This window comes from Fundulus heteroclitus, chromosome 10, assembly GCF_011125445.2.
Source record: "Fundulus heteroclitus isolate FHET01 chromosome 10, MU-UCD_Fhet_4.1, whole genome shotgun sequence".
Classification (NCBI taxonomy): Eukaryota; Metazoa; Chordata; class Actinopteri; order Cyprinodontiformes; family Fundulidae; genus Fundulus; species Fundulus heteroclitus.
Window position 1 is genome coordinate 9,554,740 of NC_046370.1, and position 17,962 is coordinate 9,572,701.

Below are 17,962 nucleotides of genomic sequence, written 5' to 3' on the forward strand. Positions count from 1 at the left end.
GGCCCAATTCTGATCTTTTCACCCAAAAAAAATCCGTTCCATATGTGGTACTAAATTGGATACGTAGAGATATTTTTCACAGTGTCTGCAGTCTGAACGTTCGTGTCGCATTTCATGTCTTTTACGTCACTGTCCTGGTTCCCCCTGCACATCCACACAGACTTCTCTACAGCAGTAGCAGTCACAACTCCACAAAAGGCAGTTATTAATAGCCGGGCTATTTTCTTCTTACCGTTCTTCTTTTTGTTAGGATGAGGTCTCAATATTGTCGGCTCCTATTACTCAACAACTTCATACTAACACAGTGACACGATATCCGCTATTACGTTTTATTCTTTAAACAAAGCTTTATTGAACACTTCTAGTAACAATTACATCCGCCATTACTTCCGTAAACAGTACGCTGCAGTGTGACATCTTCTGATATCTGCAAATGCGGATCTCTGTAGGGTCTTGAACCATTCAGACGGATGTCTGACGGCGGTCACTTAATTAGTAGTATGAAAGACTACGGGACAAAAATACGATTTCAGTGTGAATGTAGCCTCAGTTTGCCTGTAATTCACTTGATTGGGTAATAAACGTTTGTTACAAAAATTCAAAACAAAGGTTCCAACAGGATTCAGGTAGATGCTATAATTTTTAGCTCTGACCAGCATTGTCACTCTGATTCCCAGGGGTGTCAGCACTCCTGTTTTGTCCAGGATATTTTACATTAGAGGGCTTTGCGTCTCACTTTTCTTCATATAATCAGTTTGTGTTTAATGAATGAGGGTTTAGACTTAGACTTAGACAACTTTATTTGATATTCCGTATGCACAAAGTACGTACAGAACGAAATTTCGTTTGCATACAGCTTGAAAAATCACAGTAAGTGGCAGTAAATTTCAGGATAAAGATGCAAGCCCATTTTGCGGCCTTAGCAGTTCTAGCAGTTTAGGGTTTAGGCAGTTTAGCTGCACTGGAGTAACATAGCTATCAAAACCTTCCAGTGACACTGCCACTCAAACTTTTTAACTCCATCTGGGTTTAGTTTACAAACAGCAACATGTTGTTTCACCCTAAAAAGCCAATTTACGCTAATTCTACACATGTGGTTGGAAGGGAAGCTGAAACACTCAGCTGCAGTCAAATGATATTTCCCTTATTTGGCTAATTTGGCTCAGAGAGAAAAAAAGGTTATGCTTCTCAAGCTAATTATTGGTAAAAGCTGGCTCTTTCCTCAGTTTGGGTTGTTGCTTCACTCTAAATCAAAGATGGAAATTATTTTATAATCCTGGGGGCAAAAGGCTTTTCCAGTAGTAGGGACTGCTTTTGGTTTTGCTGTTTTGACGTCCAACCTACTCACATTTTTGCTGCATAGATGGTCTTTATAGCTGATAAGGGCTGATAATGTCCTATTTTTTTGTTTTGTTTTCCTTTTTCAAATTCTTTTGACACATTCTCACTTAAATAGGTACCATTACAGATGCTAAAACATCATCCATAATTGACAGTGCCTTCTTGCTTTGATAGTCATTGCTAGAAAGGCTTATTTTGTTCAAAATGTGTGTTTTTATCACATATCCACTTTAAAAGCATCAGAAAAGCCAATTATGATTCATTTTGTTTTATATTTTTTTGATTTTTGGGTTTTCCTGCCCCTTAACCAGTTACACTGATAGTAGTTGAGAACTTTCTGTATAGTTATAGGACTCTGACTCCATAGTTAAACAGCACCTCAAGTCCTGGACCAGGTTTTGCCATAAGTCACCGGAAAGGTCACAATGTTGCAATGCAGAGACAAGAATGTGGATTTTCACAGAGTTTGTTGTTTTTAGTGTCAGGACTGTTTTGCAATAAGCCACATTGAGGTTCAAAGACATTTAATTTTTGTCCTTCATATTCATTTTAGATCATTATGGGATTTAAATGCAACAAATTTTTCAATTTCTATAAACTTAACCCAAAAAAAGCACATGATCCAAAAGATCGAGGTGTATCCTATGAATGTAGACATTCCTATAATGCCTTAAAAGCAAACTCATTTTATATTTTTCACATTTGATCTGAGAAAGGTCAACTTCTATTTTTTCCCCATGTGCCATGCAATAAAGTCTCAACAGTCATTCACATCATATCAAAAACACAACTTTGCCCACTTGTGCCATAACTTTCACAATGTCTACCGTGCCCTCTTAGTTGATCAAATAATCTGCCTGGCTCCGACGTTCCACTTGATCTACAGCAGTATTCATTTATCTTTAAGGACACATTGATAGTGGAAAAACCCATTTAGTCAGAACCTTGAATACTTCTGTGTCCACTCAGTGCAAAGAGGGCTCAGGAGTGCATGGGGGCGGATGCCTGCAGAGAGAAAACAGGATGGAAAGTCTTGAGATGACTACCCAGTCAGTCAGTCAGTCAATGTGTGTGTGTGTGTGTGTGTGTGTGTGTGTGTGTGTGTGTGTGTGTGTGTGTGTGTGTGTGTGTGTGTGTGTGTGTGTGTGTGTGTTCCCTTCAGCCTGATTAAGCCGTTGCATTACTGCTTTCCCCCTACCCAGCACTTTGAGCCTCAATCCCATTCACACAGCAGGGATGATCCACTGGTGTGCAGGACGCTCTAAGTCTCAGAATGGAAATAAAACTTAAAAAGGGGGAATAATTTGTTGATATTATGATGACATTGCTAAAACATTTTGACTTTTTTTTTATCTTAGTTGTCAAGCTGATGGTTGGGAAAACATCTTGTGTAATGTTCTGTAAAAGTGAAGATTTTATTCAACTAAAGCCTACTAAATTATCATCTTGTTGCTTCTATATTTAAAAAAAAAACTTGTGTTTTTTTCTTCTTTATGTTTTGGTAAGGCCTGCATTCATTTACATGTCAGTTTGATTTTTAAGATCACATTTCCTGAGCTGTCAAATACTCGAGTACAGACTCATTTCATCACATTCAAACATTACTACCTCAATTTTTTCGTCTTTCGAGGGCTCAGTCACCAAATGGTATTGACGACATGAGTTTAGTTGTGTTTAATATTTGACACCGCAAACTGATTTGTATTATGTTCCCATTGTATGTGACACAAATTTACCATATTCCTTTTAGAGCTGTGAAGATATATTTTCAGCTCTGTTTAAAAAAATGTGCATCATTGCAAGATGAAGAAAGCTTGGAGTCAGTTAGCCCCTTCGCCAATTCTTACCCCCAGTCCACATCCGTATCTATGGAAAGCAGAAGTGCTCATAATTTCTACACTTTCCAGCACAACCTGCCACCTAAAGAAACACCGTTAAGTTCCACCTTGTTTACTGAAAATGGCAGGAGGTGAAGTTTCTTCACTTGCCAAGTTGATTAAAATAGAAAACTGCAAAAAAGTCTCACGTAACGTGGCCTAAACAAAAAAAAAAAATCAAACAAATCTTTTCTGTGGAAGCCCGTTTGATGCAACTGAAACTGTCTTAACTGCTTCTAAAGTTAAAGACGAGGTTTCAACTCGTGTTCTTCACGGTTTTGTAAGGCATGCGTTCGTTTGAGTCTCCTTTCCGTCTAGCAACTGTTCGTGGTTGACGTACACGTAAAACCAGACATTTCAGTCATTCTGCATCTTGCTCCACCTTCGTGTTCCTCCCACCTCTTTCCCCTCTCTAGATGAAGCACAACTCCCTTTTGCTGCGGGTTTCTTTCCTTCTTCTCACGTCAGCAAACCTCAGCAGAGACACAGGCAGCCAAAGAGCCGAGGGGTCAGAGGTGCAGCATAAATTACAGCGCTGCTTTTCTGTCTTTCTTTCTCTCTCTCTCTCTCTCTCTCTGACACACACACACTAACAAACACTCCCTTTTATCTCCTGACACACACAGTTTCTCACACTTGTGCACACAGCTGCTGAACAGCTGCTTGATCCACGAGGGGAGAGCCGGCAAGCCGCTCGCCTGTGTCTCAGATATGGATCCGTGATAAATGCACACAGTCCTTTAAATTAGCCACACACTGAAACACACAACAAAGGGGAAAAGGTACTTACTCAACTTTGCAAAAAGCCCACAGAAGCGTTTGTTCCTTCATTCAGAGGTTTTGGCAGACACTTAAAAGAGAACAGATCTTTATTAGTCACACTGTAATCTATTTTCCACACAACATTCACACATATATTCATAATTGATCTCCATGATTAGGTTTAGTAGGAAGACTGGCGACTGCTTGCTTTAGTTTGCCTGGGTTCAGACCATAAATATTCCTCGTCATGGAGTCGATTGATGTTGAAGATCCAAGCATAACTGGTTGACTAATCTGGTCTTTTATCACGTGAAAACTGTCACAAAATCAAGCTAAATTGGCCAAAAAAGTAATTTCAAGCTTGTTCAACCAATTAAAAAAAAGCTGAAAATGAAGGATTTTGCTAGGTAATACAGGGATTTAGAAAACTATTCATGCCATTTGGACTTTTCATATTTTTTTTTATCTTAAATTCGCACATTACAGTTCATTCTATTATGATTTTATGTTGTAGAACAGTACAGAGAGGTACATTATTGTGAAATTAAGCAAAAATGATAAATTCAACCCCTAATATTCTGAAAGCCCTGAAAAATTCAGCCTTCAGAAGTCAACCAGTAAGTCAACAGAGTCAACCCGTGTGTAATTTAATCTCAGTATAAATACAGCTGTTCTGAAGGCCTCAGAGGTTCGTCAGAGAAAAACAGTTTCTCAACAACAACAACAACAACAAAAAAGAATATTTAACATCAGTAAGTTATGTACCAACATGTTTCTTCTTTTAGGTTCTTTCATGAAATAAAAACAAACTTCTAAAACAGTTGAAAATGTTATACTGATCTACAATCAGCGATGTGACTGAACCATCTCAGCCTGCCTTCTTGATGGGAACCAAGATAAAGTTTCCTGAACTCACAAGACAAATACAGACTTGTTTCATATGATCATGGGAATTTAAAACATTTTATTGACCAAGTTTTCCACCATTATTGTTAATGGCTGCCTGAATTACCTGTTTGTATTGATAGCATGTACATTGCTCTGTTTTCTGCTGTCCAGAGAAAGTTTTACAGAAAAAGCAACCGTGGCAATTTGTGTCAGAAAATGGCATACGGTGAGTTGAAGGGGATCTTATGTTACAAAAAAGTATTTTTTACTTATAAAAATCTGTTTGGTGTGCATTGTATTTAACCCTTTTGCACTTTATGCATCTGAAGAAAATCCAGTACAAGTCACTGCCTTCAGAAGTCACCAAATTTGTGATTCTATAGAGTTAATAAATAGAGTTAGTGGCAACATCATGCTGTGGGGAAGCTGTTCTTCAGCAGGGGGCCCTAAAGATTCAAGAGTGGGACATAGGCTCATCGTCCATAACAATAACACCCAGAGTTACAATGGAGTGGATTAGTTCCCAAGCAATTCTAGACTATTTTAAAGAATCTTACCATCTTAACTTACCACTCCTAAAAAACATAAAACAACTATGATAATGCTTTTATGAGAAAGCTCAATTTCTCATAAAAGCACCCACCCCTCATACTCCTGAGCAGGGTGGGTGGCTCTCCATTTCTCAAGCTGGGGTCCTCTACCAGAGGCCTGCGAGCTTCAGGGTTCTTCTTAGGATCTTAGCTGTTCCTAAGATTGTACTCTTCTGGACTGAGATGTCTGATGTTCCTCCAGGTATCTGTTGGAGTCACTTTTCCAGAGTGGGGGTTACCACCCCAAGTGCTCCAATGAGCATGGGCACCACTGTTGTCTTCACCTTCCAGGCTCTTTCTAGTTCCTCCCTGATATTTCTCCAGTTTCTCGTGCTCTTTCTTTCCTGCTGTTTTCATCACTCTGGATGGCCATATCAATCACAACAGTTGTCCTCTGCTGCTTATCAGTGATGACAATGTCCGGATGGTTGGCCATTATCATTTTGTCTGTTTGTATCTGGAAGTCCCACAGGATCTTAGCTCTGTCATTCTCCACCAACTTGGGAGGAGACCCCCCATTTTGACCTGGGGGTCTCCAGAAGTTTCTCTACACTATACCAGCCACATATATATCATTTTTAGTATCAAACTTATATCTAAAGTGGTTTATAAATGCACTGGTCAAGTTTATCCTGGCCGATTCCAGTTTTGTTTAGGTCTCTCCGCTCCCTCCCTGACCTTTGGTAATAAATAGTGACCATGCTAAAGGTTAGCATTTTTGTTTGTTGTGGGGGCAACAATGACAGCTTTCACTGTAAAGCTTTCATGTAAAATATAATTATTAAATTTTCCCATGAGGAATTAAATCTTCAGTTTATATCAAAACCACATTTTACATCTTTTAAAGACATGGATGAATCCTAACTAGCATTACAAGCTAGTTAGCTTATCACAGTGGCTGTAATAGCATATATCTCCAAATGTTGTATTTACATATTGTGTCTATGTAATTTACAAGTGGCTGAATAATATTACAAAGAAAGACCACCTGTCTCACAACTTTATTTCTTAACTTTGGGAAATAAGTTGTTTTTGAACATAGGCCTCTTATGCTAGCTATTTCACCAAGTAGCATGTTTAAGCTAACTGTTTAATCTAAGTTTACTCCTAACCAGAATAAACCCAAATTCAGCCCTTCTGTTTCTTTGAAAATCTAATAAAAAGCCTTTCTAAATGTCAATCCGCTGATGCATCACGTTTTCCACCAGTGCTTTGTCAAAGGGTGATAATGTGAGAGAGGGATGAGAGCCAGAGATGAGGAGTAACAACTTGTACGTTCTGTCTGTGTGAGAGGAGAGGAAGGCTGAACAATGGCAATCTTTGTGAGGCGAGAAGAAGAGGCTGCTTAAAAGCCTCGAAGGGCCTCGGTATTATTCAACGCAAAGCCAAGCAAAACACTTTGTGCACTGTTCCTGCAGCAAGAACACTCTGTTAGACACCTAACACTGCAAAATGTCCTCCTCTGGACTTGTATTCATTATCTGAAAGTAAGATTACAGAGCTTTGAAAAGGTATTCAACCCCCTTGGTAGTATTGATATTTTTTATTCCACAACCTGGGATCAAAATGGATTGTTTTACAGTTTGCACCATTTCGTTTACAGAGCATGACTACAATTCAAACAATTAATAGGACAAAATAATGTCAGCACGCATAACTGTTCACCCCTTGAAAGTCAGTACTTTACTTTCAAGTCTAAAAACAGATTGTTGATTGGAATTGAGGTCTGGACGTTGATTAGGCCTTTCCAACACATTTAAATGTTTCCACTTAACCCGCTCAAGTGCTGCTTTAGCTGTATTCTTTGAGTCCTTGTCCTGCTGGAAGGCTAACCTCCGTTCCAGACTCAAACCACAGGTGGACTGACACAGGTTTTGCTCCAGAATATCCTTATATTCAGCACCGTCCATCATACACTCGGCACGGACCAGTTTCCCAATCCCTGTTAAGAAAATCTTCCCCACAGCATGATGCTGCCATCCCCATGTTTCACTGTGGGGATGGTGTTCTGATGGGATGTGTTGGATTTGCGCCACACATGGCTGTTTCCGTTGCTGGCTGAAAATAGTTCAGTTTTTGTTTTATATGACCAGAGCACCTTCATGCGTTTGGGGAGTCTTTTTTCTTTTTTTTTTGGCAAACTCAAAATGTGTCTTCTTCTTTTTAACACTAAGTAATGTTTTCTCTGGCCACTCTTCCATAAAGTCACTCCAGTCGCTTCCTGCCTGCCTTCCATCTGTCCCTCTTTAATCACTTACTCTCCTGCATCCTTTCTTTCTTATTTCCTTCCTTTAATTTTCTTCAGTTTGTCCTTTTTTCTTTCACTTCCTTCCTTGTTTTATTTCCTTTCTCCCTCCCCACGTTTTTCTACTTCCCTTGTGTCCTTCCTTGTCTCGTTTTCACTTTGTTTCACTGCTCCTTTCTCCCGTCCTTCCACGCTTTTCAGTTTCCATAATTAAATCGTGACCACTGTAGAAATTGTCCGACATAAATTCATGTTTAACTTCAGCCTTGTATATTTTGAAATGAAGAATAAAGACTGACAACTCTACAAAGTCTAGACTGGAAAAGCCCAGAACATGAAAAAAAAAGTGCAGGAACTCTTGTAAAAACAAACAAAGGATACAAATGTTCACTAAAACCTGCTACAGACGAAGGCTCTTGAGTGGACCTTAAATGCATTCCACCACTGGGTGGAGGGTAAGGACTGGGATGTTGTCAAGCAGATGTTTCACCCCTCCTGATCCCTTTTAATGCGCGGGTGGTCTCGGGAGAAGCAGCAGCTTTTCCAGGTGGATGAGGCCCGTGTTTATTTCCAGATATCTGGTGATGAGGGAGGAGAATAGAGTTGTACAGCTTGTCCTGTCGAGCCTCTGGGCCACGAGGATCTCACACAGGCAGCTTAATACAGCACCACCTGTCTGCCTGTCCGAACAAATCAAATCGGATCTCAGATCGCAGCCTTTATTCTGTAGCTGCGCACTCACAGAAAGACAGGACATTTGGTACCGCCGAGGGGCAGTTTTGGATTATTTCCATGCAGATTAGTGTGCATAAACTATCGCTGATGGTTTTTCAGGTATAAGAATTCAAAATGTTGCTTCTGTATCTAAATATGTTTTATTATCTAGATTCATTTATTTCAGTAATTCAATTCAAACAGGGAAACATATAGATTCATTACACACATACATTAATTTCTGGTAAATCTGTCTTACAGCTAAACCCATTGTTTTACTGGGAAAATTTTAATACTACATAAAATAAAGGATTTTTTTATTTATTTTTTACACAGAAATGCAAAATTACCAAAATACACAATCATGGGGAACTGACAGCCTCCTCAAGTCACAAAAGCTCATTGTTGAAGCAGCTGGCTGTTCTCAGAGGGCTGTATCCAAGCCCATTGATGGAAGATTTAGTGGAAGGAAAAAAAAGTGGCAGAGAAAGGTGCAAAAGCACAAGGAGAAGGAAATGAGGTGCTGCATTTGGAAACCAAAGTCCCAGAGTCTGAAAGGAGAGTGGACAGACACAGAATGCAAGCTGTCAGCCCACTTTCTTTTAGTCAAGCCCAAATTCAGCAACACCATTTACAAGCAAATTTTAGTGCACGTCATTATTCCCTCTAATTAGCTTTATGGAGATACAGATTGAATTTTTCCAGCAAGTAAAAAACACCAAAACCTGGTTTACTGAATGTGGCGTCAATCGTATTGGATGGCAAATAGTCACCTACTAGTGGAGAATCTCTGGAGATTAGTTCAGGTGAGGATGCAACAGTACAGATGAGCTGAAGGTCACTATTAAAGCAACCTCCTTAAAACCATATAGGCGGATTACCTCCATGTAACGGCATTTTGATGCAGCAATTCATGCAAAAGGAGCCCCGACCAGGAACTGACCTGTACAACAGATGGAAATTGGCTGACGTTTCTGCAATAAGAAAAAAAATTGGTCTTGTTATATTCCAATTTTCCAAGAAACTGAATTTCTTGGAATTTCTTTAGGGGTTCATTAGCGGTAAGCCATAATCCTCAAAATGGACAAAAATTAATGCTTGAAATCGGCCATTTTGTGTGTCATGAATCTATAAATCAGTTCCTGGATTGAATTCTTGAAAGAATTAACCCAATTTAGGCTGATTATATTCTGAGAGGCACCTAAATGGGAATCTAGAGTATATAGCCGCACAGCCAGCCACTTTTCAAACCTCTTTAGTTGTTTTTTTCTTCTTTTATTCACATACATTTTATTTCGAACTCGACAGATTACATTCAAGGATATCAAAAGGAAAATGCTAAAACAGTGCATTCCCCCACTAACCCAAGGAGCACATAGAAATGCATCGGACCGTACAGTACATTTATCTCTGTTACAGATCTGCCAGCGCATGTTAGCTACGCAAACATTATAGACTACAAGGTACAGCAGGATGCAGAGTACTCTATAACAAAAGGGCCAGTCCTTTTATACAACTGATCCAAAACGTAGTGTTCCTTACTCTTAATTTATTCCTGTTTATTATTTTTTTTTTTTACATATTAACACAGTATTATTGTTGGTCCAGTCAGTTCTCTCACGCGCCACACGAGCAGTTGTTTGAAAGCACTCTAACGTCACCATAAATAAAACAGTTACAAAAATATACCTCACTTCAAACAGGCCAATAGCAGGAAAGCAGCTCACAGGCGCCGCGGAATGATAAAAAAAAAAAAAAAACAAGTAGACATCACGAATGAGACGGAGATATGAGCGAGAACTGAGGAAAAATAAAATAAAAAAAGGGTGCGCTGGAACTCCTGAGATGAGCAGCAGTTAAACGAGGACGCTTCAGATAGGCGGACAGGAGAGGATGAGGATGAGGATGAGGAGTCGTGGAGGTGGTGCTGGTTTTACTGGCGTCAGATCCCTTTGAAGGCAAACGCCTCCCTTCGTCGTGGAGGCCAGGCGATGCGCCGAGGTTCTTACGCATCGTCGATGCGGTAATGTATGGGAGGGGAGGAGGTTAAAAAGAAAAAAAAAAAAAGAGTCTGCGTCGGATTAGTAGAGTGTGTACATTCACAGGTAAATCCCACCGTACTAAGGCTCGGGAGGTGTAGTGTGTGTCAGGGTGTGTTCGCACGCTGCTCCTGCTGCTGCTCCTTTTGGGTCGTACAAGACCGAAAGCGACGCTATTTTTTCTTGGAGTTGACGCTTTTGCAAACCCAATTCATGCCCTCCTGAGGAGAAGAAGAAGAAGAATATGAAGCAGTTTGATGAGTACACAAACCTCACTAATACAGGTGCATCTCAAAGAAATGATCAAACTCAACCATATGTAAGGGATAATGCCCAATGAGATGACCATAATTAGAAATTAATGGACGATGCGGAGCCAGCGCAATAATTTAGAACAATCAGGCTATTTGATTTGACCTATAACACTGCAGCCAATCAGAATCGAGTATTCACCCAGACCATGGCATAAATATTCATTATACACAGAGCAATATATATTTTTTGTTTAAATATATCGTGTCCATGTTAGGGTGAAATGATGTGGCTTTTCATTGACTGCTGTATGTAAACATTATCGGAAAGTTGAGTGGAAGAAAAAAGTGTGGTAGAATAAGGTGCATGAGCAACAGGGAAAAAAATACCTTTCAAGATTATGTGAGAAATTCACGGAGGTCAGACGAACAGAAGGCTTTAACAAAACTAAAAACAACTTATTTCATGCAGCTTTAAGACCGAATGAAACGCGCCGCTCAGCTCGCCGTGGGAGGCAGCGGTGCAAAAGTGGTAGTTTTTAAATTAACAAGTACGTAATGGTTGTGTTTTATGTGCAAAGCTCTAGAGTTATCAGCAACGATGACCCATTTGTCTTCAGCTCAAAGGGTGGAAGAGAAATGACAAAGCAGAGAAAAATAATAAGACTATAAAGCAGCGTGGAGGTAATGAAGCGGCTCTATTTCCACATTAGCCCGCTGCTTTCTGCTAAGCCTGCAGCACTTTGATAAATATCCCGCGTCTATTGGCTACAGGAGAATGATTGACGGCGCTCAGTGGTCAAATTGTAACAAAATCTAGACTTTGACGAGAATGCACAGCTTCCCCATGCAGGGATGGGCTCCGATTACACATTTGCTCAGAGCAGCCAAAAAGCTGCTGCTGCTGCACAGCGAATGGAAAGCACATGAACGGGTTTCAGGAAGGGTTCAAGTTTTTGATTGAACCGCTGAAATAAACAAACTTCATAATGACGCCCCATATGATAAGTGAGATGCACCTGTACTCATAAGCCGAGCCTGTGATCTGCTGCCCACCTGAATGCCCTCTCCGGTGAGGGCGGAGCAGGACTGGATCTGCCACATCCGATCGCGGATGGTGTGCAGATTGAGTCCCTCCGCGATCTCCGAGGCCGGGGCCGCCGTCAGCAGGTCCTGCTTGTTGGCAAAGATCAGCACAGGGACGCCGCTCAGCTTCTCCTCGTCCAACAGCTCAGCCAGTTCCTGCGACAGACACCAACATCTGTCCATCAGACACACAGCGCAGGCAGGGGAAACACAGGGAATCCATCCCCCCCCCCAAAAAAAATGGAGCCTTTTCAAATTTATTGCAGGATTTCCTCATTCAAGTCAACATGGAAATTACTACAAAAGCAAACTTGTTTCCCTATAAAAGAAACGATGATGCATACAAAAACACATTTTCTGGGTGCAGTTTTAAAGGAAAAGGTTCAAAAGCAATCCCAGAGGTCACGGTCTTGCAGATGTCAACTCATTTTCTTATTAAAATGTATAAATCATTTATCTGGGAATAATTGTACGACTGTCTAGGTCAGGGGTGTCAAACATACAGTGTCCTGTCTGGCAATGTGGCAATAAGATGCCACAAAGAGCTCATCAGATTTGACTTTCACAAGTGGACAAGATAAAAGGAAGAGAATGATAAAAAAATTATTGAAAAAAACCATGTACTTTGTTTAATTGAAATATGCAGTTCCTATATTGTCCACGAGGGGCGCTGTGTTTTAATTAGCAGATTAAGCTTCAGGTGTGGAAAAATTCAAATCATTTCTTAATTTTTATCTGTTTGATGTATTTTGTCATGCAGGACAGTGTTTTAAGTTCCAAAAAATGTGAATAAATGTTTTTCAACATTGTACAGTCACTGTGATCAGTTCTTATGCATAATGCACAAGTAAATGTTTAACTGAGTAAAAGTATTGTTGAAATTACACATACTTTTCCTAAAAACGCTGAGGTTATTCATAATATATTGTGTAAAAGTGAAATTAACTTAATTTATTTATTAGTTTATTTAATCTTGCAATGAGTTAACTCGTGTGGCCCTCTTGAGATCAGATTAAGCTGAATGCGGCCCCTCAACCAAAATGAGTTTGACACCCCTGGTCTAGGTGTTTCTAAATAAATAAAAAAATACAGCTAGAATTAAAGCTAACTCTTATTTCTGTTTTTCTTGGGCTTCTGTGACAACAAATAACATTTCTGCAGGGCTCTCAAGTATAGGAAAGGTTTAAATAGCTTATCTGAAGTCGACACATGTGGCGCCTCGGAAAAGTATTCACACCCCTTGAATTTTGTGACCTCACAGCCACAAACCTCATCAAATCTATTGGGTTTATTCCCGTGATGGACAAACAACAAAGGCGGCACAAACGTTTGGATGTGGAATGAAGATGATATTTAGTTTTGTGCACAAGTGGCGGCATGCTTTTTGTTTTCGGCTCTCCTGATTACACACTCTGTGGCCTCTACCACCTTTGTGGACCCGAAGGCAGAATTTGCCGCCCGTTCTTCTTTGTCAGGCGGCACGAGCTCAGTCTTGTCGGCCCGAGGGAATCCGTGAGCATCGGTTTTCAAGTCTGGCTACAGATTCCCAATCGGATCTTAAATCTGCCACGAAGCCGCCACCGCAGCGTTTAACCGTCGCGACGCGTTCAGGTGTGCCGTGTCGATTCAGACGCTGAACGCAATTTACTTGACTGGATTTTGCAAGTGATAAAAGTATCACTTATTCTTTATGACAACCGTTAGTCATTTCTGTTCCGCTTTACACCAACGTGCTGCTTTATGTCGGCCTACAGCACAAATGAAGCGGCTGATGCAGCAGAACATTGAAAAAGTCCAAGGCATACGACATGAAAACAGTAATGCCCAATCGCACATACCTGCCCCGTTTCCTCAAACCTCTTTCTGTCGGCGCTGTCTATGACGTAAATCTGAAACAAGAACACGATTTCTGGTATCAGTTCAAACCGCTTCATGTTAACAAAACGGCATCTTTATTCCATTCAACAGCCGCAGAGGTAAACTTCGGGAAAAGGAGCTCTGCTTACGAGCACGTCGGTGTTTTCAAAGTAGTTTCTCCAGTAGGGCCTGATCTTTCGCTGGCCTCCGATGTCCCAAACGTTCAGCTTAAACCCCTGAGACTGGACGCTCTTAATGTTGAATCCCTGCGGGAGGCACAAAGACCCAGAGCGGCTGATAAGAGATCCCGCACCAAAGGCGAGACCGGCCGTCAGGTATGAGACGTGGGAAAGCTTTCTGTTTACCTGCGTGGGGGTGATGTGGCTGATGTCCTCTGACGCCAGCTGTTTGAGGAGCGTGGTCTTCCCCCCATTGTCCAGACCCAGCAGCAGTATTCGAACCTCCTGGTCTGGAGTGCTTTTTAGCTTACGGAGAATGGACAGCAATCCCTGCAGGGAACATTACCACAAATAGGCAAATTAACAACAATAAAATGCAGCATTTTCATGAAATCAGGCAAAAAAGGCAGATATCACCTAAATCAGGGGTCTGCAACCTGTGGCTCTTTGGACCTTCCACAATGGCTCTTAACAATTGTGACTAACCATATAATGTTATTTTAATATACATATAATAACACAACTTTTACTTTTTCTAATAGAACAATTAGATTGAATTTCCACACCAGAATAAACTGTTTTTTATTGTCGTTCGGTTGGACACAGTGTGTTTTTTTTCCTATTGTTTAAACATTATTTTACACAGATAAACATGTCATAGCCATAGCGGAAAGTGTAGCCAAAAGATGTTATGATTTTCTTTATTTTGCAATCTAAAAATAGAAATAAAACAGCGGTTCTTTTAAAAATGGCAACAAATTTCCTGCAGAAAATAAAATAAAAAAGATACGTTGTCATTTTTCCAAAGGTCATGGAACATTAGCGGCTCTAAAAGAGTTTTATTTAGCTGGACCCTGGGCTATATTGGCTCTTTGGATTGTAAAGGTTGCAGACCCTTGACCTAAATAATAAAATAAAAAATTGTCTGTAATATATTTATTATGTTTAATGCTGCATGACACCTTTTAGAAGGTAAAGAGACGTAAGATGGATGCTTCGTGAAGAAACTGAAACTTTTTATATTGTTCTTCTCCCAAAAGCTGGACTTACTACTCATCATCTGAGCTCTGAGTTTGCTATAAATCCAAAGCAGACATTGTCACTTTATTATTATTCATTTATTTATTGCAAGTCATATCATTACTGACATTCACCAGTACCATAGCATTTTACGTGTTCCCACGTAATCATAATAACAGACAGAGAAATGAATAAAACATTCACATTTTTAACATTTTCAGTGAACTTAAACTCAAACTTAAATCAGAGAGATAAATATGGCAGAAACCAGATCTGCATGAGCTGAAGCGGACTTATTGGGGACCACTGGACAGTTTTCTGCCCGGGGCCTCCTTTGTTTGACTAATCCATCTGGGGAGCAGCAGGAGGAGATCTGTTACAGCCTCAGAGGGAGCTCCTTTACTCCCTCCATCCACCTGGACTCCTTACCACCAGGCCACACAAGTTCGGCTTTAGTTTGAATTTTTATTTTATTCTTATTTGAAACGACAGCAGAATAAAAACCCTCCCCTAGTCGCATCCGATGGTGGCGGTGACAGGCAACTTTTCGGGTTTCTTGAGCCCGTGGATGTTTCCACGCAGCGCTGCGTGGGTAACGGTACGCGGACAGGAGCTGCGCTGAGCTAGCGGAGCTAATCTCCCCTGGTAACTGCACGGAGCAACAGGGCAGCTCCGGCTGCGTTTTCTCCCCCCGAGGCTGACGCCAAGAGCCGATAGGTTAGCGGCTACTAAAAATAATATAAAACAATATAAATACACGCGCACGTACGCCAGGTGTTTACATATACGGGCTAATTATGAGGGATACATTGAACTCACCATCTTGTTACCTTGTCTCCCGGAGATACCGCTGAACGTGACGTCAGACGCACAGTGCGTACGTCTGGGATCGCGCTGCATTCAGGTTGCTCGGGAAGAATGTGGAAATCTGAAAGAGCTACGGTGCCTCTCGAAAGTACTTCGACAAAATGCTAAAGTTAACATGATGCAAGAAATTGTCTCATTGCTGTAATGGGTCTCTCTCTGTAAAGTGTTGATTTTAAATCCTTAAATACATCTTTTATATGAGGTTGGTTTTGTTTGCTTCCACCAGTTTTAATGTAAATGCCTATTTGTTTTTGTTTTTTTCGTTTGCCTTGCACAAGTTAAGTTGTTCTCCTGTATATAACTATTTTATTTCTCTTTTTTGTAAGAATGCAAAGTTGATATTCTTATTTAAACATGTAATTAGTTGTCTGATCAATAAAGTATGCTGGTGAAGATTCTCAGTCATCCAGGTCATGGTCATTAAAAAAAAAAAAGTAAAAACAAAGCAACTGGACTTGGCCAATAACAACCCTAACGACTCCTCGTTACAGAGGAGTGGACCAGTTTCGGTCCAATCTGCTGGCTTAATGGCTTTAACGACCGCCCATTACTAAGGGGTGGACCTGTTTGGTTTGAATTTGCATGTTGTCTAAGCCATTACAAGGCCTTTTTTTGGTAATGGTATAAAGCTTGTTACTCCACATTACTCCAGACTTTTTGAATTGAGAAAGCTTCCTGGAGAGGAAGCAAAACGTCTTCACTACGGAAAACAAGTCCAGTTGCTTTGTTTTTACTTTTTTTTTGGTCTGATCAATAAAGTTTAAAAAAAAAAAAGTATCCATACTTTGTCAGATCCACAAACATTAGAGCAGGGGTCACCAACATTTTTGAAACGGAGAGCTACGCCATTGGTGTTGTGACATACGAAGGGTTACCAGTACTGACCTTTGAACTAGAAGAGTAAGAGTTCACCTTAACTTTATTTAAAATAATAAAAATGTTCAGGCTTTGTTAAAGACATCCATCCATCCATTCATTTTGACTGCTGTTCCAGATGCAAGTCTTTTGGCATATTTGTCTAAAACCTAAGCACAGACTGACTTTTTTTTTTTTTTTTTTGCCCCATTCATTGTAGCTCAGGCTGTGCAGTATGTTTAGCGTTGTCCCACTGCAAGATGAACCTACGGTCTCGTCTATCCATCTATCCTTCAACATTAACCTACTTCTGGGTCCCTGATGAGGGTCATTTTGGGTTTATTGATAGAAGGAACATTCTATCTTTTATTTACAAAATACTAAATTTTATTTGGGTTTCGCTGGAGGCAAAAAGCAAATAAAGGAAACAATCTGAGTCGCAATCATGGATCTATTTCATGGATTAGTTTCAAAGTAAACTTTGAAACTACTGCACTAGATTTTGCTTAGGTAGGCCTATTATCATTTTATAGAGGGTTGAAGACAGATGCATGCACTACTGTGTGTGTCCTCTCCTGGGAGATTAAGTAAACATTTGGGACTTGTAGGCAGATTTGCTTTAGGAGGGGCGGGGGGGGGGGGGTTATTATGCGTGTTGCGCATTCAACTTCATTAAACTAATGCCATGATAGGCTGTATCTGATTGAACCAACAAACTGACCACAGCATGATTATATGTGATTAAATTAAATGTATTATAATTTGAAACAAAAGATGAGAAGGACAGAGAGGAAGGCTCATTCCGAATACCCTTATAGAGCAAGGACTGTGTAGCCAAATCGGAAGAGTGTTAGTGGTGGCCATAATAAGTGCTGTCCGAATAGTGCAGTCAGTAAGGAAGGAGGTAGAAAAAGTAGCCTGCTCCCTCCCGCGGCTGGTTTTGCCTAGGAACCCCGTGATGTCCTTTACCGGCGTAAAAAAAAACCTTAAGGTGTTCAGCACAGCCCCTTCACAGAAATCAACGGAAATGTCCAGAGAGAAGAGATTGCACACTTTGTAATTTATTTTCGGAAGGCTGTAGGTCCGGATTTGACTAGCATACATGTGCGTTTCTGTCACGTAATGACGTCACAGTTAAAGGCTGTCCGAATTCAGCACAGCAGTCTGAAGCTCCTTTCCTCCCCACGATAGAGTTCTGACTGTTGACCCCATGAAAGATCAAGAAACACGAGCTAGGAGCTATTATTTAGGGTATTCTGATGTAGCCAAAATGATGAAAGGAAAGGCGGGTAACCAGGCAAAAGACAAAAAACAATGAGCAGAGAAAACCCAACAAAACTTATAAAAGTAATAATCAAAATGTATTATTATTATTATTAAGCATCTTGACA

At 40.4% G+C, this 17,962-nt stretch overlaps 1 protein-coding gene across 1 annotated transcript; it reads right to left on the reverse strand.

Moving 5' to 3' along the window:
* Positions 1-9,671: 9,671 nt before the first annotated feature.
* On the reverse strand, positions 9,672-15,769 carry arl3b (ADP ribosylation factor like GTPase 3b). The gene is made up of 6 exons (XM_021317975.2): positions 15,669-15,769; positions 14,016-14,159; positions 13,800-13,916; positions 13,632-13,682; positions 11,764-11,949; positions 9,672-10,677 (listed from the first exon to the last, which is right to left on the reverse strand). The coding sequence occupies exons 1-6, from the start codon at positions 15,747-15,749 to the stop codon at positions 10,630-10,632; spliced, it is 627 nt and encodes a 208-aa protein (XP_021173650.2). The 5' UTR covers positions 15,750-15,769; the 3' UTR covers positions 9,672-10,629.
* Between the last annotated feature and the right edge of the window lie 2,193 nt (positions 15,770-17,962).

What these genes read in the sequence shown, in the direction of transcription:
- arl3b (XM_021317975.2), bottom strand. Translation starts at nt 15,749, where the DNA reads ATGCAGCGCGATCCCAGACGTACGCACTGTGCGTCTGACGTCACGTTC. An exon ending in GGAGACAAGGTAACAAGATG is followed by an intron (nt 14,160 to 15,668) that starts GTGAGTTCAATG and finishes TGTTCCCTGCAG; the next exon opens with GGATTGCTGTCCATTCTCCG. An exon ending in TCACCGGAGAGGGCATTCAG is followed by an intron (nt 10,678 to 11,763) that starts GTGGGCAGCAGA and finishes TCTTCTCCTCAG; the next exon opens with GAGGGCATGAATTGGGTTTG.